General features: G+C 41.3%; 1 protein-coding gene across 2 annotated transcripts in view; it reads right to left on the bottom strand.

The window, feature by feature from the left end:
- Nucleotides 1-22,723, bottom strand: part of LOC139919907 (ceramide kinase-like) — a 32,170-nt gene extending 9,447 nt beyond the window's left edge. The window contains exons 1-7 of one of the 2 annotated variants that reach the window (XM_071909783.2): nucleotides 22,480-22,723; nucleotides 15,564-15,602; nucleotides 6,439-6,579; nucleotides 5,650-5,772; nucleotides 2,941-3,066; nucleotides 2,785-2,851; nucleotides 1,990-2,135 (exon numbers count right to left, since the gene is read on the bottom strand). In XM_071909783.2, the coding sequence (XP_071765884.2) occupies nucleotides 1,990-2,135; nucleotides 2,785-2,851; nucleotides 2,941-3,066; nucleotides 5,650-5,772; nucleotides 6,439-6,579; nucleotides 15,564-15,602; nucleotides 22,480-22,612 (775 nt within the window). In that variant the 5' untranslated portion in view covers nucleotides 22,613-22,723. The remainder of the gene's footprint in view (nucleotides 1-1,989; nucleotides 2,136-2,784; nucleotides 2,852-2,940; nucleotides 3,067-5,649; nucleotides 5,773-6,438; nucleotides 6,580-15,563; nucleotides 15,603-22,479) is intronic. The other variant, XM_078282918.1, reaches the window with a different exon arrangement.
- Nucleotides 22,724-23,963: the final 1,240 nt, after the last annotated feature.

The following is a 23,963-nucleotide window of genomic DNA, read 5'->3' as shown; positions in this document are numbered from 1 at the left end:
GTCTTTCCATCAACTTCGATTTTAAGTTGAATCACAATGCTGTTATGTAAGTTATCTTTCATGAAAATTTTAACTCTATTTTATGATATCGTATTTTATTGATTGCCAAAGTCTAACAAACTACAATTTTGGTCGCATGTTAGCGCGTCATCACACAGCACGCTTCTATCTCTCGCTCAGTCGAGCTGCGTTTTCAAGACCCCATGAAGCAGCATCTTTACTGCCTTGATTTGATGTATTTCCTGTTTAAACAGGATGTTGAGGGCGGGACTTAACGCAGGGAGGGATCATTCAAAAGTCTAAACCAATGAGAGATCAGTCAGGAACAGAAAGGCAGTTTTATTGGATGGGAGGGGCGGAGGGGCGGGACTGTTCTAAAATCTGTGATGTTTTCTTGGTTATAAATTTATATTTAAGCCTCCTGGTGCAGCATGATGTCACCATTAAAGACACACTGTTTTCCAGAAAGTAAAAGTAATGGGAGTTCAATTGATGGGGACTTTAAACTAAACTTTAAGCTAAATCTGGCAGCAGCAGGTCTTCACTTCTTCACTGGTTCCTGTCAGTGGGCGGATGTGTTTTCAGGAGAAGAAGAGGATTCAGAGGGGAAAGTCTCTGCGGCTGCGTTGGAAACAGCTCGCTCCTTTGATGCGGCTCTCGCGACTGAACGGCAAGTTATCTGATTGGCCGACGCATTGCTCCGTAGTAGTTTTCTGGCCGGAGACAGCAGACTGGCCCACACTTTAATACCCTTCATTTATTTGGAGAATATCATAGTTTTTGAATTATACTTCATGTGTTTACACCCCAGCGGATAACGCAGGAACGATCTGCAGCGCTACACCCAACTAAACTAGAGCAGCTGTGGACGACATGAAGCTGATGAGGAGTTTCCCCCGGGGATTCACTTCCAGCAAACCCCCCCCCCCCACACGCCCCACTACACACACACACACACACACACACACACACACACACACACATAATGCTTCTTTAAGTGTGATGGTGGTGTTAGACTGTGTCTCGGTGCCACTCCTCCCACACTGCCACCCACCAACAATCAAAGCAGCAATTAATTAAATTGGTTCACTGCGTCTGCTCTGCTGTGGAGAAAATTTATGTCTCCCCTATGACTCTGTACTGGAGTGTGTGTGTGTGTAGGTGTGTGTGCGTGTGTGTGTGTAAAACCGCCCGATATACAGTCAAGCCAGGGTTATTTATAGAGCGCTTTTAGCAAACAGGATTCTCACAAAGTGCTTTACAGAAAACAAAGGACACAAATACAGACGAAAACAAGGACAAAAACAAGAACATCCCAAACTCCAAGAAATGGGGCCACAGATGTGTGTGTGTGTGTGTGTGTGTGTGTGTGTGTGTGTGTGTTGCCTGTACCAGCACACAGGGTATATGAGTGGATATGAATTTCAGGGGTGGAAGTAATAAAAGTTAAATGATAAATTAGATCTGATAAAAATGCATGTGAATAGAAGAATTGAGTGATAAATGTGATATAATAAATCAAAAGATGATTTGATCAAAACAGATCTGTTAAACAACAGAATTGCCATTTGTAGTTTAAGGCCCAGAAGAGCGGAAGTAACAAAAATTAACTGAAGGTGATGGAAATGAATGCGAAATGAAAAACAGTGTGATGAAACTGCATGTGAATTTAAAGAGAGTGATATATTGTCAAATTACTGGTTTCAAATCTTCCTTTCATTCATCACTCACACTACAAATTTGACAGTTATCGTTTGTCGACTAAATGCCCAAACAGTAAATTTAATGTAGCTCTCTGCTTCAGATGAATGATAGATTTCAGCGTCACTGACAGAGAAGTGACAGCTTGTGTGTCTAAATCCTGTTTCACAGCTTCTACCCTGCCAAGGAATTCAATAATTCAGGGGGAAATGCGTTGGCTTTTTTCCCCCCAGAATGCAATATTCATAAGTAGAATAAGAAGCAGTGTGGGTAAGAGTTTTCTCCGACCTGCAGGTATGATGCCGATGCGGAGCGAGCAGGGCAGCAGCGTCTCGTCCGGACAGTTGTGATCCACGCCGCCGTCGCTCTGCGTCCTCCAGACCAGACCGTGGACGATCTCGCTGAACATGCCGTCCCCGCCGACGCACACCACCCTGAGCAGGGGGTCAAAGGTCACACAGCAGGGGGTCAAAGGTCACACAGCAGGGAGCGAGAGGGTTATAATGAAAGGTTAGCATGAGCGCAGAGAGCGAGTGAGAGGGCGTTGGGTGAGATGTCAGGGCGAGTCTAGGTGGGTTTAGGTGTACGTGGGTGCAGGTCTGATCTGTGTCATCGGACCACACAGACCTCCCCCTAAAACATCCAGGTTTCTACACAGATCACCCTAAATAACATGAAGCACCGTTACATCACATCCCTGCCCCAGTTTTAAAAACAAATAGAGCTGCAGAACAAATCTTCTTTTACTGCAGTCGGGTGGATATAGTATAATATTCAGAGAAAAAAACTCTGAATTTCTGAGATTAAAGTCAGAAATGTATTATCCCCCCTCCCCCCGGTTGCGTAACTTTTTTTTCATCAATGGCCCTAATATGCCGTCATAGATTACGAAGCAATTAACATCCCATCATGCTTAGAGGTTGTGGTTTCAGGTATAATCTATATAGCCAAGGTGCAATGAAGCTTTACCTGGCAGGTGTTTCCTTTATTTTGTCCATTAGCTGTATGTTATGTTCTGGTCAAATGACATCACACGTCAGACGACACCGCCAACAGTTAGAACGTATGTAAACTAAAACTCACCCGTCGTACTTCTTCAGCTCCGCCTCCGTCCTCAGGTGGTCCCTCGCATGGTTAGCATACTCCGTAACTATGGCGACAGACAAGAGAGCCTTTGATTTTAGATTGTTATTGCACAGGAAGTCTGCGGACAGGAAGCCGGCGATGCGGGAGACTTACCGATGACGTGCGCCGAGACGCCGGCGCGAGCGAACAGCGGAGCCACTTTCTGCTCGTAGATGCGCTTGCCTTGCTGTTTGCCGCCGTACGGGTTGATGTACACCAGCAAGTGTTTGGGTCTGCTGGCTGGAGGGGGAGGGGGGAGGGGGGGGGGGGGGGGGGTGGAGGAAGAGAGAGAGTAATATAGACCTTAATCAGCTGGGGGGGGGGGGTCTGTGGGAAGCCTTTTGAAGTAGTCAGCATTTTACAGCTGTACAGTGTCATCTTTGATGGATCGCCTCTTAAAACACATTCGTACAGACAGACTGTTACATCATTTGTTTTAATCTTTTTTTATTCTCACGGTTTTATTCTCCTCTTTTAATTCACTTCCCGCATTTCTTATTATTTATCTCTTTGGCTTTTATTTATTATTGTTTTATTGCCTGTAAAGCACGTTGCAAATCCATTTTAAAAAACATAATGAAGTTATATTATTATGTATTATTATTATAGTCATTATCAGTTATCTCATTCACCAGATGTCCTGGCTAATTCCTGAGGCTATGTTAATGACGAACATAATGTCATCCATATAATATCACTTGCAGCAGCTCTATGGCAGCAGTATTACACTGACCTTGGCCAGGCTCAGTAATGTTAACACTGAACGCTGACTCAGTTCACTGAACATATGATCATATCACTGCAGCTGGAGATAGAAACACTTAACTGAAACCTTCATTGAATTTTTCCATGGTCACTTGAAACCTGTTAAAAATCACACTGACTCATTTCAAAAGTAAGTGGAAAATAACCCTGAGAAAATGAACATTATTTTGTTCATTTCTGATGTTTTGCAGACGTGGGCTTTTCTCTGAAATGGAGATATTCTCTGATCACCAGGTAACCCACGGTAAACTATGGAGTGAATGTTGTGCAAATACTAAGATTCACAAATGTGAATAAGGTTTGGGAGTGAAAAAAAAAAAACACTTGTGATTGAAGATTTGTAAACAGCAAACAAAATTCAAAAATTGTAAATGTATTTCCACAAATGCACATTGTTGTGTCTCACAACTACAAAATCTGCATTTTCACATTTGCCTCATCCTGTCAATACAAACTGATGCAGAGACATGAATCTTTTTTGCTCTGTTATTCTGTGGGAAGTGGGGGGGAAATCCACATGTGCTCCCACCAATCAAAAGTAAGAATGTATGATTTTTTTTTTCACTTCACAAAACTTTATTCACATTTGTGAATCTAAGATAACAAATAGTAATAGTATTTGCACTATATTCACTCCACAGTAAACTGTTTAGTCCACACATGGCATCAGCATGGCAGCTAACCAGAAAACCTTTTGTAAACCAGGTGGTGATCGGATGTGTCAGATGAGTCAGATGTGTCGGATGTGTCGGATGTGTCGGATGTGTTGGATGATGTGTCGGATGTGTCGGATGATGTGTCGGATGTGACTGAGGATGTGTCGGATGTGTCAGATAATGTGTCGGATGTGACAGGATGTGTCGGATGATGTGTCGGATGATGTGTCGGATGATGTGTCGGATGTGACTAAGGATGTGTCGGATGTGTCGGATGATGTGTCGGATGTGTCGGATGATGTGTCGGATGATGTGTCGGATGATGTGTCGGATGTGACTGAGGATGTGTCGGATGATGTGTCGAATGTGTCGGATGATGTGTTGGATGTGTCGGATGATGTGTCGGATGATGTGTCGGATGTGACTGAGGATGTGTCGGATGTGTCGGATGTGTCGGATGTGTCAGATGATGTGTCGGATGATGTGTCGGATGTGACTGAGGATGTGTCGGATGTGTCGGATGATGTGTCGGATGTGACTGAGGATGTGTCGGATGTGTCGGATGATGTGTCGGATGTGTCGGATGATGTGTCGGATGTGTCGGATGATGTGTCGGGGATGATGTGTCGGATGATGTGTCGGATGTGTCGGATGATGTGTCGGATGATGTGTCGGATGTGACTGAGGATGTGTCGGATGATGTGTCGGATGTGTCGGATGATGTGTCGGATGTGACTGAGGATGTGTCGGATGATGTGTCGGATGTGTCGGATGATGTGTCGGATGTGTCGGATGATGTGTCGGATGTGACTGAGGATGTGTCGGATGATGTGTCGGATGTGACTGAGGATGTGTCAGATGATGTGTCAGATGATGTGTCGGATGTGTCGGATGATGTGTCGGATGTGTCGGATGATGTGTCGGATGTGTCGGATGATGTGTCGGATGATGTGTCGGATGTGTCGGATGATGTGTCGGATGTGTCGGATGATGTGTCGGATGTGTCGGATGATGTGTCGGATGTGACTGAGGATGTGTCGGATGATGTGTCGAATGTGTCGGATGATGTGTCGGATGATGTGTCGGATGTGACGGAGGATGTGTCGGATGATGTGTCAGATGTGACGGAGGATGTGTCAGATGATGTGTCAGGTGTGTCAGGTGTGTCAGATGTGTCAGGTGTGTCAGGTGTGTCAGATGTGTCAGGTGTGTCAGGTGTGTCAGATGTGTCAGGTGTGTGTGGGGTGTGTCAGGTGTGTGTGGGGTGTGTCAGGTGTGTCAGGTGTGTCAGGTGTGTGTGGGGTGTGTCAGGTGTGTCAGGTGTGTCAGGCGTGTGTGAGATGTGTCAGGTGTGTCACGTGTCAGGTGTGTGTGGGGTGAGTTTGTTCCTGCAGACTCGTACCCAGCGCTGCCAGCTGCTCTCTGATGCAGCTGACCCAGCGCTGACACAGCGCCCCCTCTGGACAATGGAAGGTGACGTCACTGCACCGCCAGCGGTGCTGCCGCGTCCGCTCCACATACGACACTGCAGAGAGGACACACACACACACACACAGACACACACACACACACACACATCTGTTTGTTCACTTTGTTTTTAATTCATATTCATGTCCATGTTGCTCAGTAAAGCACTTTTGTGAAGACCTTGTTTTGTTAAAAGTGCCTTTAGCAACTGATAATAACGAGCAGATAATGAAATAACTTGACAACATGTACTAAAGTGTCCCTCTAAATGGGTTGAAAATGTTAATGTAATAAATTCCCACATAATGAATCAGTTATTATTACTTTATCAGGGGTGTCACATATTAAAACATATTAACATATTGAATATGTTTATCTAGGTGGGTAAAAACTAATAAAGTTTATATTAGTTTTCCGCTGCTGGATGTGAAAACTACTGTCTAATATCTTATATAAATTTATAGAAGAATCATCTTAGAATTTCTCAAACTCATAATGTATTTAAGATTTTGTGTGTTATGTGTGTACTGTTCCAGAGTGTGTGTGTGTATTGTTCCAGTAGTGTGTGTGTACTGTTCCAGAGTGTGTGTGTACTGTTCCAGTGTGTGTGTGTACTGTTCCAGTGTGTGTGTACTGGTACAGCAGTGTGTGTATGTACTGTTGCACAGTGTGTGTGTGCTGTTCCAGAGTGTGTGTGTGTGTGTGTGTGTGTGTGTGTGTGTACCTGTGAATGCGTGCTGGTGGACCTCTGCTGCTTTCTGAGGCATCTTCTGCCACCTCCCGTCATTTTTCGGCCTGCTGCTGTTTTCCACCTCCAGCTCCCGAACCGCTATGATCTCTGATACAGGCACACTGTGGCACACACCTGCTTCACACACACACACACACACACACACACACACACACACACACACACACACACACACACACACACACACACACACACACACACACACACACAGGAAAATGAAGATGATTATGAAGCGGAAGAGGTTTTTCTGCCAGAGGATTCACCAGAATCTAATCCTGGGCCAAAACATAAATCCTGTCTGCCTCCACTTTTGGCTTTTACTTCTTACTTTTTTTTTCCCCCAGCACTTCTCTATCTGACATGATCATTCAGTCTACTGTCTGGGTGCTGTGACCTCTGACCTTTGACCTCCTTACTGTAATGTGGATGATCTATGAACTGAAGCTGATTCTACTGTGGACCTCATTAAAGTAAACTGTTCTGGATTAGAGTGTCAGCTAAATGCCTGAGGTACTAAAATGTAAAATGTAGACAATTATCTTATTTAATATTTCATAAATATAATTTAATGGTAACAACTAATTGTTCATTGGTTAATTTCCTACATTGTTTACTAATTAATAGTAAATGATATCGTGTACATTATTTAATCATTAATTCATGGCATGTTAATAAATCAATTAAAACATAATGCTTATTCAAGTCTTACAAATCATTTGTTCATTTCCAAATGCTTCATTTAATATTTAAAAGTCTTTAACCTGGATAACAACTGACTGTTAACTAAGCCAATCAAAAATCATTGATTTCACTTCTTAACAGTTCTGATCAAATGAATAAACCAGGCAACAGTAAACATGTCCCTCTGGGCCAATCAGTGACAAGATGCATCCTCCCTTTAAGTTTCATCAAAATCAGACCAGCGGTGTCTGAGATATCAGTTCAAAAATGGACCTTTAAGTACAGCGCCCCCTTTAGGCCAGTCAGTGTAATCTGTTAAACAGCAGAACACAGAGCAGCTGTCGTGATTTAGTGATTTTGTTAAAAAAAACAAAAATAGATGTGAGTGTGCAGGATTTACTGAGTTTGAGTCTGATGAAAGGTTTTGATTCACGGTCCAAAGATTAAAACTCCTTGTTCACAAATCCAGTTTGGACCAAACTGTCTCTGAAGAAATTAATTGCAGCCTCTGCAGTTTGGAAATTCCAGAAGTTTATATTGCGATTTACATTTTTTCCCCCCCATTAACTGATCAGCTCTACTTCAAATCCCAGAAGACAGAGATTCAGAAGACAGAGATCCAGAAGACAGAGATCCAGAAGACAGAGATCCAGAAGACAGAGATCCAGAAGACAGAGATTCAGAAGACAGAGATCCAGAAGACAGAGATCCAGAAGACAGAGATCCAGAAGACAGAGATCCAGAAGACAGAGATTCAGAAGACAGAGATCCAGAAGACAGAGATCCAGAAGACAGAGATCCAGAAGACAGAGATTCAGAAGACAGAGATCCAGAAGACAGATATTCAGAAGACAGAGATCCAGAAGACAGAGATTCAGAAGACAGAGATCCAGAAGACAGAGATCCAGAAGACAGAGATCCAGAAGACAGAGATCCAGAAGACAGAGATTCAGAAGACAGAGATTCAGAAGACAGAGATCCAGAAGACAGAGATTCAGAAGACAGAGATCCAGAAGACAGAGATCCAGAAGACAGAGATTCAGAAGACAGAGATCCAGAAGACAGAGATCCAGAAGACAGAGATTCAGAAGACAGATCCAGAAGACAGAGATCCAGAAGACAGAGATTCAGAAGACAGAGATCCAGAAGACAGAGATTCAGAAGACAGAGATTCAGAAGACAGAGATCCAGAAGACAGAGATCCAGAAGACAGAGATCCAGAAGACAGAGATCTAGAAGACAGAGATCCAGAAGACAGAGATCCAGAAGACAGAGATCTAGAAGACAGAGATCCAGAAGACAGAGATTCAGAAGACAGAGATCCAGAAGACAGAGATCCAGAAGACAGAGATCTAGAAGACAGAGATCCAGAAGACAGAGATCCAGAAGACAGAGATCCAGAAGACAGAGATGTGCAGCAGTGAAGTTTCTCCCTGCAGGACAGCCGGCTGTTGTTCGTCCAGCTTCCACCGTCCTCGGCCAAACGAGGCTCAGCAGCCTGTATCAATTACCACCTTGGATAGCTTTGCACCAATAAAGTTTAATGTGATGAGATGGGAGCTGTAATGGAGCAATTAACGATTTGATTTGAGTATGAAGGCGGGTCTGCCGAGGCCGGCCGGGAGCGGGAGGAGCCGGGCGAGCGGTAAACAACAGTCACTTCTTCTGAGGGAACCGGAGGGAAGTGCTTTCATCAGATGGAAATTAAAGAGCTAAAATAATGACTCAAAATATTAATCACTGGACGTTAAGGGCAGGGGAGGGAAACGACATACTGATGCCTGATGTTGGTGCAGAATAATTACTGTAGCAGGCATTAGGGCTGAGGGATCAATGGGGGAAAAAAAATAAAAATCGTAATATTACTGCTATTTACAGCATCTCATTCTCCCATAATCACACATCTGTTTGAACAATTGTTGCACAGTAATAAACAGTGTCCATAATATTTCAATTCTTATCGGAAGATCATTTTTTTTGCCTTGCAAACTCCTTCAAAATCTCAAAATCTTTTTAACTTAGATTTAGTTAATGTCTTGTCATTTTATGAGTTGATCATTTTAGAACGGTTGTTGTCACTGACAGAGTCATTCCTATGGCTGGACTATTTTTGATTTTCCTTGAAATTTTAATGTAATTTTAATGTAATGTATGGTTTTAATCCATTTACTGTTTTTAATCCATTTACTGTTTTTGTTCAAAGTCTTTTTTTATTAGGTTTTTTAGGTAATACAAAATATGTCATACAGTTTATGATATATTTTAACAATCCATTTACTGTTTTAATCAATCTATTTTATGTAAAGCACTTCTATGTATGAATGGTGCTATATAAATAAACATATTATAATTATTATTATTATAACATTCCAATCCAAAATCTGACTCTGCACACACACTTGTTGAAAAGCTCTTGTAGATAATTGTTTGATTTATGGGTCAAATGAACACTTCCCACTCTCATACCCAGAATGCATTCTGCTTGTCGGCCGTAACTAACAGTTATGAAGGACAGCTGAGTGTAAACTGTAGTGTTGAGCGTTTAGAACAGGGGTTCTCAACGTGGGGTCCGGGGACCACCAGGGGTCCTTCAGAGGGTTCCAGGGGGTCCGCAGCAAATTTATGAATTTTTTAAACCATTAATTCATTTACATATGATATATTTAATTTACAATTTACATATTATTATTTCATTTACAATAAGTTAACGCACTTAGAGAATGTAGAAGAATGACTGTTTATCTCTCTACTTACAATACAGATAGTCATGGAGTTCTGGACAAAATCATATCTAACAAAAAAAAAATTCTCAGATTTGAGTTTGAGAGGCAAAATCTCATCAAATGGGGTCCGTGTGCCCTAATGTGGACTAAATTAGGGTCCTTGATATGAAAAAGGTTGAGAATCAGTGGTTTCATCTCTTCTTCAGCGATGACACACTGGAGGAACAGTGAGAGCAGCATCAGCAGCCTGTAAACGCCTTTCAGCTTCGGCCTTCGAGGCATTCCTTCAGACGGCTGTTTGCGTCTTTTCCCTTCGCACAAAGCCGCCTCCTGGCCCCGGTGTGCAGGCGGACTAACCGGGCTAATGATGGTCTCTGGGGGGGTTCAGGTGCAGGGAGCCGGCGGCGCCCCGGCCCGCGACGTGCGAATAAGGAAACGCCGGTTCAACCTTGACAAAACGCTGGGATACAGTCACCAGAGAGCAATTAATGCTCTCACCGACGGGAGGTCCAATCTGTTAACATTTAGGAGCGGCGGGTCTTACGCTGTCCTTAATGCTCAGGCCTTGAAGCAAAAACACACACACTCTCAAACAGAATCCCCTGGTTTCCCCACTGACTTTGATCAGTTTTTTGAAACCTTTATTTATCCAGGGAAGAGTTACTGAACACCCACGCTCTTTTCAGCTACGCCCCGTTTCACATTCACAGGTTTAGACAGATATATCAGTGTGCAGGTATCTCAGGCCAATACTGACCTTTTATTAAGAAGTCAGCCAGTCAGTGTTGTTCCCCTCTGATTTGATGAATATGATGCGATTTGATAGATTATTTGTATATTTTTTGTAGAATTGGTCACCACTGGTTTTCTATCAGAAGCCCTTAACCTGAGTAGTAGTAGTAGTAGCAGTAGTACTAATAGTAGTAGCAGCAGTATCATTACTATTATTATTATTATTATTATTATTCTGGGTCTCAATGGAGAGTTTTAATGTTGTTTCAGAGGCTTTTCCCCCCTGACAAGAATACAGTTCTGGGGGAAAACACTGAATACTTAAAAAAAAAAAAAACTACAAGCAAACTACAAAAACCATCAGCAGCTTCAATCCAAAAATATCACCTACTGGCCTTCAAAAACCCATATCAGTGGAGCCTTAACAGATTTACATTCACAACCTCAACACTACTGCCACCACGAGTGTGTGTGTGTGTGTGAGTGAGTGAGTGAGTGAGTGAGTGAGTGAGTGAGTGAGAGAGAGCGAGAGAAGGAGAGAGAGAGGAGTGTGTGAGGGTTTGTGAGTGAGAGAGTGTGTGTGTGTGTGTGTGAGTGAGTGAGAGAGAGAGAGAGAGGAGTGTGTGAGTGTTTGTGAGTGAGTGTGTGTGTGTGTGTGTGTGTGTGTGAGTGTGTGTGTGAGAGAGAGAGAGAGAGAGAGAGAGAGAGAGAGAGAGAGAGAGAGAGAGAGAGAGAGAGAGAGAGAGAGAGAGAGAGAGAGAGAGAGAGAGAGAGTGTGTGTGTGTGTGTATGCACATAATATTATACAACTGAATCAATATTTAGAACTTCACACTGCCTGTATTCATCGTCCCCGGTATAAAACGGGGCATCGTTCAAATTCCAATTCATTTTAATAGGAAGCCATCCTTCCCGTCTCGTGGCTGTGAGCCTGGACGGGTGCAGTGTGTGAGTCACTGAGACGAACCAACAGCTTACATAACACTCTAACCCTGAGGGGGAGCTGCACAATGCCATGAACACACTGTACAGGAACAGGAACAATAGGGAAGCAGTAATGTATGGATCAATTTTCACGGACGGAGAATAAAAACCTGCTGAGATACACTACCAGTCAAAAGTCTGGTTCTGTGTTTTTCATTCTCTTAAAGCCATTTTGATCTAAAGGCTTCTGCTTAAATGCTTGAAATTAGTTTCTTAGACAAATATAAATAGTGAAGTTCATCCTATGTATGAATTTCTTTCCAAAGCCTTTGCCTTTCCATCAAGGCAAAGGGCGGCTACTTTAAAGAATCTAAAATATAAGATAGTTTTGATTTGTTTAACACTTTTTTGGTCACTGCATAGTGTTGATGTCTTTACTATTATTCTAAAATGTGGAAAATGGTAAAAATAAAGAAAAATGTAGAGTGTCCAAACTTTTGACTGGTAGTGTACAAGGACTTTTATTTTGTAGTAAATCACAGAGAGGCTAGAGAACTTGAAAGGAAAGAGAAAAAGGGCATAAGAACAAGGGATGATCGACAAAATCAACCGCTGAATCGACTGCATCCTCCTTGCATTAGCGACACTATGCCGGTACAACTGCGGTGAAGATGCTTTAACGTTCAACTATTTAGTAAACGCCACCAATAAGGACGGATGTGTTTCGCCTCTGCTCTGTTTTAAAGAACCGACAGCGGACTGAACATGAGAACACCTGACACCGGCGGACGCCCAAAGGCACCGCATCCTCTCTGCACAATCTGGGTCAGGTCAGCGCTAACAAAGCAAACGGGTCAGGGGGAGAACGCCGCACCGCACAAAGTCACTCCATCTTTCACTCTGACATTGGAACATGTGGTCACTGCTGCGGAGAAGAGGGTTAAGTAGGGCCAAACGCTTTATTCTAAACATGGCGGCGGGCCCATCAGATCGTGCCTGATAGCAGATCACAGCTGCCGGGTCAAAACTGTCTGAATGTCGAGCAAGTGTTCAGCAGGCAGTCAGCGCTCAGGCAGAGGGAAACTGTAGGGCCACGGAACATAGATATATTATAGGAACATAGAGATATTATAGGAACATAGAGATATTATAGGAACATAGGGATATTATAGGAATGTAGAGATATTATAGGAATGTAGGGATATTATAGGAATGCAGGAATATTATAGGAACGTAGGGATATTATAGGAACATAGAGATATCATAGGAACATAGAGATATTATAGGAACATAGGGATATTATAGGAACATAGGGATATCATAGGAATGTAGGGATATTATAGGAATGTAGGAATATTATAGGAACATAGAGATATTATAGGAACGTAGACACATTATAGGAACGTAGGGATATTATAGGAACGTAGGGATATTATTGGAACATAGAGATATTATAGTAACATAGGGATATTATAGGAACGTAGGGATATTATAGGAACATAGGGATATTATAGGAACATAGGGATATTATAGGGATATTATAGGAACATAGGGATATTATAGGAACATAGACATATTATAGGAACATAGGGATATTATAGGAACATAGGGATATTATAGGGATATTATAGGAACATAGGGATATTATAGGAACATAGACATATTATAGGAACATAGGCATATTATAGGAACATAGGGATATTATAGGAACATAGACACATTATAGGAACATAGACACATTATAGGAACATAGGGATATTATAGGCATATTATAGGAACATAGGGATATTATAGGGATATTATAGGAACATAGGGATATTATAGGAACATAGACATATTATAGGAACATAGGGATATTATAGGAACATAGACATATTATAGGAACATAGGGATATTATAGGAACATAGGGATATTATAGGGATATTATAGGAACATAGGGATATTATAGGGATATTATAGGAACATAGGGATATTATAGGAACATAGGGATATTATTGGAACATAGAGATATTATAGGAACGTAGGGATATTACGCGGCTATAGGAACATACACTCACCGGCCACTTTATTAGGCTCATGTGAGGCAACTAGCCTGCTCCTCCAAACAGCTCAGTAAAGCACACAGACATCGATCGAACATTAGAATGAGCTGTGAGACCTGGGAGACTTTGAGCGTCTGGCTGTTGGTTCAGCAGCTCAGAAACAGCTGCTGCCCTCCTGGGATTTTCACACTACAGTCTCTAGAGTTTACAGAGAACGGTGCGATAACCAGAAAAAAAACATCCAGTGAGCGAAAACAGCTTGTTAATGACAGAGGTCAGAGGTCAGAGGTCAGAGGAGAACGGGCAGACTGGTTCAAAGCTAACAGAAAGGACACAAATGCTTCAGTAACCGTCTTTACAACAGTGGTGTGCAGAAGGGCATCTGAACACACAAGCTGTTGGAGATGATATGGCTATAGGAACATATGGATATTATATAGCTATAGGAACATATGGATATTATATGGCTATAGGAACATAGGGATATTATAGGGTAAGTAAAACAAGTGCGGTGGATTAGGGCTAGGTTTACGGCAACTTTTATCAGTAAGGCAACAAATTTATGACACCGTTGCCTGTCATCATTTCTGTTGACATCTGAACTGGACTTCTGTATAAATGCTCACACTGGATTATAGCACAAAGGATTGTAATGTCAAATCCTGTGTTTTGGTAAATTATGTGGTGAGGAGTGACCTTACATAATCTGAAAACACATGATTGTCAGTGAAAAAATAAACATCTACTTCTTATACGCGTTTTTTACCCGACAGCAGTAATATTTTGTATATATCATACTTACACACTGTGAACAAACTGCAGCAATTATGACAAATATGCCAATTCAGCACAGTGCTACTGATAATATTCAGCAAAAATCCACAACACACTGCCACTAGACTCTACTCAGGAAAACATGTTTCCGTTGTATTTGATGTTAAACGGGGACAAGGTCCTTGCCATTGATGACGCAATAAGCAATTACACTAAATTAAAATACATTTGCACATACAAGCTTCACTTGGAGATAGAGCATAAAGTCAACTTTTCTGAAAACTTATGAGTTTTGTTCCAAAATGTCAAGTCCACCCTTTGAAAAAAGCGACACCTACTTGTACAGAATTCAATGAAATAATGACAAATTAAGTCAATTAAAACAAATCTGTTTTTAGAGGACAGTGTGTAACTTGGATAGTAAGTCACTGGTTGACAAAGTAGTAACACTTTTACAGAGTTTCTTTATTGTAGAGATTAATGATGGAACTTCTTTTTAATCCCAAAACAGATATGTAGCATTTTGGAAAGAACTCCTCATTAGGGTTGAGAACAGAGACACGGTTCTGTTGAGGAACCGGTTCTGTTTCCAGAACCGACCGGCTCAACGCGTTTGCCCATCGATTCCTGTTACCGATTCCCAGTTTTTTCCTGCTCTTTTTTTTAAAATAGAACAAAATGTGCAATTTTTCATTCACTAATGAATTTTCGAACTCTCCATTCTCCCTGGTCTGTGAGGCTCAGACAGCACAGTGGGTTCAGTCGGGGTTTGTTTGAAAGTGAGGCTTATCATTAAAGCCTGTAGTTTGTCCTCATTGTCGCTATGCTGAGATGAACTTCAGTTACAAGGCAACTTCTCCCATGCCGCTAAGAACTGAGTCAAGGGTATTGTGAGTGGCACAATAATAAAACAGTATAGTAAGAAACATTAATAATCTTTCTATTCATTCTAATTTGGGATTGGTAGCTGAATTTCAATCAATTCAGTTACAGACTCAGTATTTTTGGGGTGGTACAAAGGGAGAAAACATAAAATAATGCAACCGGTAAAGGAATCGAATCTTCAAGAAGGAATCGTTGATGAATTGACTTTGATAAAATCTTATCAATTCCCAACCTTAGTCTACATTGTTTAGTAATTCCCATCAAATACAGCTGGCAGAAGCACCTTAACAAATTTTGCGGAGGTTGGCCCACTGCATTGTGGGAAAGAGCTCCTACCTGACTGCGGTCTGCGAGGGAACTTAACAACACAGAAACCTGCAGGAGAACAAGAGCGTTACTGCAGAGGGACAGCGAGCGGCAGGAGAAACTAAACACCTGACCTGCCCAGGCGGCGGCCTGCTGTCGCTCGGCGGGCAGAGCGAGGCACCGACGCTGCCGGGGCGGGGGTTCAATTCCCACTGGGGCCACACATGCTACACATACAGTCATGCTGCTCCACGGCACTGTGGATAAAAGCATCCACCAAAAAGCAGATGTTCCACCATGACAAATCTTTCTTTCTAGAAGATAGATTGAAACGCACAGCAGTGTTAGCAGGGTGCTCGCCCACAGGGACAAAGACTCAAAGTAAAAAATACTCTGACGAAGACCGTGTTGCTGTCGAAACGTTGGTTTTTTAAGACAATAAATAGGTAACACTTTAGATTAGGGAACACATATTAACTATTAATAAGTTGCTTATTAACATGCATATTAGTAGTGTTTTGGTTCATTATTAGTCATTACAAACCACTTATTAGCACCTTATTCTGCATCGTATGCAGAATCGTTTTCTACAAGTATAGCCCATTAACTATAGCTTTTCCCTCAAGTATCCTAATTAGTGCTTACAGCAGTCAGTAAAGAAGTTTTTGCATATGAATTGGGCTTCTAGTATGCTTTGCTCAGTATGGGGCTTATAAGGTGCTAGTATCACATATTATTGAGAGAAATTATTAAACTATTGAGGGAAAACCCATAGTTAATAGTTAATATGTGTTCCCTAATCTAAAGTGTTACCAATAAATAATTCTGCATCAGAGCTATGGGAGTGCGGCTACAATTCTTTACTTTAAATCTTTCTTTCTAAACACCTCCTGTGCTTCATCTGCAGTTCCTCAAATGAGAAGGAAAATTTATTTAAATTGAAGTAGACCGGATCCTACATCGCATTTTGTTTAGGTCACCAACCATTTTTCTAGTACAGCATAATAAGCATTTATTGAACATGCATTTAGAAACGAGGTCATTTGATCAAGTAATTTAAGAGTGCAAGATGAGATCTTGTGTCATGTAACTTATTTCAGCCTGAGAAAAGAAGTGAATAATCTTAAAAAATGTGGGAAAATCCATTTAACCCCAAAGGCCTAGAGAACAAGAAAAATTATTATATCTGAAACTCTCATTTCCCCTTTCATCTGCGGAGATGATTATCTCACTAACACTTCTTGGGATTGCTCATTTTTCTGTCTTGGGGAGAAAAAAAAATCCATTTTCTCCGTGGCTCTCATGTCTTTCCCTCGCACTTTTCTATAACACATTATCATTCTAGGGTCAGAGGAATATTTTGTTCCATCCAATGTCACAGCAATATAGCTCTAACCCTTGCACTCTTTACTATGGAAAACATGTAATACTGCTGATCTAGGAATTTTATCTTATTCTGCTGCTGCGGTCTTTGTAAGTCGCTCAGCCTGATGCCTGAAATGTAAATGTGAAATGTCATTTTCGCAGCTTTCTGAGATATCCAGATATCTGCGAGGTGAACACCGCCTCTCAGCTTAACGGGATGAACCGGCTTGAAACCAAAGTCCATCCATCATGAACTAAACGGAGAGAGCCGGCCGACAGCTTCAGATGCTGGGTGGCAGATAGCGGGCTGTGAGCTGGGCGGAGCGGGAGTGTGACGGGCTGCCGGAGCGCTAAAGGCCTGTTTATCTGCAGGCAGATATACAGTCTGCACCGGGCTGCGGTAAACACAAGCGACAGGGTAATTTCACTTTGTTATGGTTACATTAAAATCAACCGCCGCACCAGCAGAAGCGGAGCTGATACAGATCTTAACATTTCACTGTAAGCTATTGGTCATTTCCAGCCGTCGACAGAAACGGTTCCACAGTTAGAGCTATAATTTGTCTATTTTAGGGAGTCACAGTGTACAGTAACGGCACCGTCTCAGGGTTTTTAAAACCAAAGGCCACAGTGGAAAATCCTCTTTGTCTTTTTGTGTTATCCACGATAAAATTTGAGATGCATTGTTTGAGATACGGCTGAAAGATATTGACAAAAATCTAATTGCGATTATTTGACAGAATATTCAAATTGCGATTTAAGTTACGTTTTTCTTGTCATACATTTTTTTAGAGCTTTAAAATTGTATAAAGAAAGGTGTGCAGGATTTACTGAGTTTGAGTCTGATGAAAGGTTTTGATTCTAAAACTCCTTGTTCACAAATCCAGTTTGGACCAAACTCTCTCTGAAGAAATTAATTGCAGCCTCAGATTTGGAAATTGCAGAAGTTCCTATTGCAATTTATTTTTTTTTTCATTAATTGTTCAGCTCTAGTTTGAGATTCAAGTTTTTAACACATTTTAAACATCTTGCTGCTAATTAAATAATCTTTACATAATGCAGAATGGGTCAAGGATGATTAAATCTACCATTTGAAATAATAGACACCTGCTCTTATAAGATGACTGGTGATGCAAAATGAAAACAAACTATGGTACTATGGTCTGTATGATAATATATGGTGGTGAAACGCGCTGTTCCCTGCCTCATGTCGCTGCTATATTCTAATATGAAATGGGTCTGAACAGAAAGTAATTAAGTCCTTAGTTTAAAAACACTTTAAAGGACTGGATCCTCTACATTTTAGAGATATTGAAGGTTGAACTTCAGGCAGCGTTTCTCAACAGAATTCTTCATATTCTTATAGAGCAAAGTTTGACTCTGCACTTTCCTTTTTTAGTCATTTTTAGATGTTTTGCTTGTGCACACTGTTGCAGGTCGTTTGTCTACAACTTTTATGTTTACCGTGATCCAGCTTTCTCAGCCAGGTCTCTCTAGACGAAGAAAACACTAAAACGCTGGAAGGCCAAACCTGCTTACGGCTCGACCGAATACAGCAAAGACAGATCCAACAACAGGAATAAAACCTTTACGTCAGACAATTTTACACGTCAAGGGATGAATAATCCTGCAATTAAAGGAATAGTTCACCCAAAAATAAAAATTCTGTCATCATCTACTCACCCTCATGCCAAATGAAACACAGGTGAAATTTGTTAGTCCATATAACACACAGGGAGGCTGCAGCACAACTTGGTAGCAGCCTTCTCCAAAACAACTGAAGTCAATGGGGACCGGTTCTTTAGTTCCAAAACAAAAACAGCCAAACAATCACACTGTGAATAGAAAGACCTACACACCTTTATTTGTTGCAAATCAATCAGCTGTAGTTAAGATTTGCACTAAATTATGGTGTAAATATACTGTAGGTCTTTTTGGAGCTCTGAAGAACTGGTCCCCACTGACTTCAGTTGTTTTGGAGAAGGCTGCTATGGAGTTGTGCTGCAGCCTCCCTGTGTGTTATATGGACAAACTTCACCTGTGTTTCAACTGGCATGAGGGTGAGTAGATGACGACAGAATTTTCATTTTTGGGTGAACTATTCCTTTAATGTGAAATACAAGACCGAGTCCAATAACCTTTTTACTGACCCACTTAGCTGACACAGAACCTGCTGCGGTGTCGCGTTACGATGGAGCGGCTGAATGTGAGACAGGACAGTGTGTGAGTCAAGGAAATGGGTCAATAAAATATTCACAGGCACCTAAGAAAGAAACAGCAACAATAGCTGAAATTGAATGTGGAAGGGGGGTGTGTGTGTGTGTGTGTGTGTGTGTGTGTGTGTGTGTGTGTGTTTTGGGGGGGGCTCATCACTGGGTCAGTGTGTCGAGTCTCTGTCTGCTAACCAAAATGAAATGAATGTCTCATTTTACATAGAAGTGGTGCTTAGATGCTTTTACACTGGCATCCATTTCCAGGCTTTGTGTGTGTGTGTGTGTGTGTGTGTGTGTGTTCATGCCAAGGACGGTGAATAGTTTTGTTCAGTTGTGTGTGTGTGTGTGTGTTGAATACAAAGTCCATCAGCATCACCTACTTTATTTCTAATACTTATTATTCATGTATTTTGCTTCTGTATGTATTTTGTTTTTATGCTTTTCTCATCCTTGTTGAGTTTTGCTCGTCTGGTTTCTCATAATCAAACTCATTTATGTCTTTATTTTTGTTATTAACAGCATGTGGTTTCTTTGAGTCATCTGCTTGGTTCATTTTATTTTCTTCAGGTATTTAACTGAAGGTAGTTCAGTTTAGTTTAGTTTTCTAACAGTCTGGGTCATCGTTTAAATCCCTGAAAAAAATCCCTGCTTTTTTTTTTTTATAGAAAAGCCCTTTTGTAATTGTTTTACTTCACTCACCTTTTGTGTTTTTTGCTGCTCTTATTTCTTTTATGTCACTTTTGGTTCTGCTTTTATTTGGCGTCATTCCAATTGTTTTGTGCTTTTATTGGATTTCTTTGTCTTGAGCTTCTGCCTGATCTCATTGCCTCTGTTTTACCTCCTTGTCTCTGTAAAGCACTTTGTAACTGTCAATAAAGCAAAATCCTCTCTAACATGCGTCTCCCATTCACTGTCAATGGAGCTAAATCCTCTCCACCTCTGTCCTTAGATCTTATTTCCTCTTCTCGGGTCACAGGAATATTTGTTGGACTTTTATATACCACAACGCCTTTTCACTGTGTACTATCGGCCGCTTGTAATGATGCAATCTAGGAATTTCAGTCTGGGTGACGGCATCAGCTGAATGACTAAAATGTAAAATGCTCCCTCAGCTTCTTGGTAATCTGAATTATTTAAAAGGCATTTTGTAGTTGAGCGGCCAGAGGAACAAAAGGAAATCAACTGTGTGCAACACAATCTGTTAATGATCCCGAGTCTGGGTGATGATTTAACGAAGCTCTGATCTCTCTCGCTTTATTTTTAAACTGCAGTCTCTTCCCCGGCCCGTTTGAGAAAGTTAATCCTCAACCTGAGTTTGATGTGCTGATACTGCAGAGTGCTGTGAGGACGAGGCGACCCCGGGGCCGGAGAGTTCACCTCCTCTCTGCTGCTGCTGATACTGCTTTCCTCCAGGTGCCGAGGCTGCTTTGAATATTCAGAGAGTCGGTTTGCATCACCAGGCAGCAGGTCGGCCTGAGCAGGCTGACCTGCTGTTTCCATTAAAACACGTAGAATCCAGATACAAGACGCCACAGAGGCAACAGTTTAGTTCGTCAAATTATTTTAAGTAATAACAGTGATTAAGAATTAAATTATCGTTGTAGCCATAATCGCTCAGTGTGCCTCATGGCAGCAGTAGTGGAGGAAAGCAGTTGACTCGACTTTTCTTATGCTAAAGCTACTAAATTAATTGTCGGCCTAAATTAAAGGTGTTACTTGTATCATTTTGACATCAGTAAATCATCAGCATATTAATTTAGAGACATCAGTATAATTACAATAAACAGCCTCTACTCTGCATCCACTGTTTCTCCACCTGGTGGATCTGGAGGGAAATCTGCTGGATCGCTTTACGGCACAAAACAGGAAGAGGTTCTGTTCTTCCAGAGCAGACGGAGCTAAAGCTGAAAGAGTTTCTGGCAGCAGATGGTGGAAGGAGGGAAAGGAAGATGGAGAGATCACTTCCAGCATGTTGTCTGCTTCATCTGATTATGACCTTACTCCTATTAAGATAAGCAGATAAAGGCCTTTACACGACAATGTCAATAGTATCGCCTTAATCGGGCCAAGATCAGAGTGCATGTAAAGCTGTTCAGTGTGTCAGACAGCTGCTGAAAACTGTTGGAAGGTTTTCAGACTTTCCCAGGAGCGTCTGGCTGATTCAGCACAGAACAAAACATCAAGTCACAAATCACTGCAAACTTTCCACTTCAGTCTGCTAGAGGACAGAGACCGACATCAGCATCTATATGGACGATATCATGTTCTATATTATGCTCTATATGGAGTATATTATGTTCTATATGATGTTCTATACAGACTATATGAACAAAATTATGATCTGTATGTTCTATATTATGTTCTATATGGATTATATTACATTCTATATGTTTTGTATTATGTTCTATATGTTCTATATTATGTTCTATATGGACTATATGAACAAAATTATGATCTGTATGTTCTATATGGACTATATTACGTTCTATATGTTCTGTATTATGTTCTATATGTTCTATATTATGTTCTATATGGACTATATGAACAAAATCATGATCTGCATGTTCTATATTATGTTCTATATGGTGTTCTATATGGACTATATTATGTTCTATATGTTCTGTATTATGTTCTATATGTTCTGTATTATGTTCTATATGTTCTATATGATGTTCTATATGGACTATATTATGTTCTACATGCACTAAGGCCTATGTGTACTACATCATGTACTATATATACTATGTGTAGCCTACTGTATTATGTACTACTGTATACTGTATGTCCTATATAAGGCTTATGTGTACTATATCATGTCCTGTAGCCTGTGTTCTATATCAGTGGTTCTCAACATGGGGTCCGGGGACCACCAGGGGTCCTTGAGGGGGGGTTCCATGGGGGTTCCCAGGAAATTGATGAATTGTTTAGAGAATGTAGAAGAATGACTGTTTTGATCATAGTTTCTCTGTTATCTCTCTACCTACAATACAGATAGTCATGGGATTCTGGACAAAATCATATCTGACAATAAAAATGATATCAGATTTGGGTCAGAGAGAAAAAATCTCATCAAATGGGGGTCCGTGGCCCTAATGTGGACTAAATTAGGCGTCCTTGATATGAAAAGGGTTGAGAATCACTGTTCTATATTATGTAAGCTTCTATATCATGTACTGTGCCTGTATGTATTCTATATTTTATTTCCCGTATGTGCGTGAACGTAGCGGAACAACACAAAGGATGTTGCTCCATGTTAAAGGCCAGAGCAGCTGTCCTTCACACACACGCACACACTCACACTCACACTCACACACACACACACACACACACACACACACAGACACACAACGCACGGCAGAGTAACTTACTGAGTCTGAACGGGTGGTAAACGGCTCCAGAAAGCCGTTTCTTCCATGTCAGCAGCAGCCGGGACAGACAGACTTCATACTCGGTGTTTTTGATCCGGAGCTCCGCCGACAGCAGCCGGGCCTGTTTCTCCATCTGCTCCCGCCGGAGGACAGACACACTCGGTCCGCAGGAGGTTACCTCTGTCCGGGCATCTTTCCGCGACCTTACCGGGGTAAACAACCGAACAACACCAACGGTTTTGTCTCGTACTAATTCTGGATAGCGGTTTCTCCATTCAGGATGTGGGACGGGCTTATGCTGCCTTCAGGTGCTTCCTGAAAGCTCGTATTGCTGAGTTTCCCAATGAAGGCGCGAATACGAGTTGTTGGTGAAAGTACAGCAACAACAACAACAATAATAAACTTAATTTTAAAAACAAAAAGGTACAATAATAACCTGGATTTTTTAACAAAAGTAGTTTATTGGTGGCTGACTAACACTTGACCATCATACAGCCGAAAATGACACATCAGATGTTGTATTAAATAACAACTATGTGACAATTAAAACTTAAAGAGTGAAAATAGAATCATGCATAAAAACATGCATAGACCTGTAATGCCAAACATTAACATGCACAATAGTAAAATACATCATTTTACCATTGTTGGCTCCATCCATCACATCTCATCATATGGTTTCCAACCCTGAGCCATGCAGGCAGAGAGTCTGCAGGGTTCATACTAAACACTGCAGCAGCTGGTTCACTGATAGGTCCTCTCTCTCTCTCTCTCTCTCTCTCTCTCTCTCTCTCTCTCTCTCTCTCTCTCTCTCTCTCTCTCTGGTTGAAGCAGTGTTAGTCAGTGGAATCAGCTGCTGTAGTGTTTGTTTGGAGATAAAACTCTCCATGACAGAACGCAGATACTGCTGTCACACAAAAATCACACTTTTCACAGTTTTCTTTCTATCTCTTTTTATCTCTGTTGGGCCGTTCATGCGCGCAGAACTCGCAATTCCAATATTTCTGACAGCATTTGAAGGCAGCAGTAATCTCTTACGTATGTCGTCATCGCGTATTCTAATTCATCCGTGGAGGTGGAAGCTCCTCTTTCCTCTCTGCCGGAAACAAAAACACTTTTCATATCAATAGCTGCCTGAGCTATTTAAAGACAGCAGGAGCATCACGGCGGCGTCTTCACTCAAACAGCTGATATCTATTCTGTCTCTCTGTGAAAATCTATTTTACTGTTGCTATGACAACTTCCCTAAAGAAAACCCACTGTAATATTCCTAAAATATTACTACAAGGACTTTGAGAGTGTCTGTGATATCCAACAGTAAATTCATAGTGACCTTATCATACTTTATGGCATTTTTATCTTCTATGGTATCACTCTAATTTTCCTATAATATTACTGTAGGGACTTAATGTCTCTGTGCTGTTCAATAGTGAGTTTATACTGATCTTATTGTACTTATTTTTATCACTATAATATTTCTATAT

The sequence above is a fragment of the Centroberyx gerrardi genome, chromosome 4 (assembly GCF_048128805.1).
Source record: "Centroberyx gerrardi isolate f3 chromosome 4, fCenGer3.hap1.cur.20231027, whole genome shotgun sequence".
NCBI classification, from domain to species: Eukaryota; Metazoa; Chordata; class Actinopteri; order Beryciformes; family Berycidae; genus Centroberyx; species Centroberyx gerrardi.
Note: the sequence above shows the minus strand (reverse complement) of the source record. Positions and strands in the feature narration are given on the sequence as shown.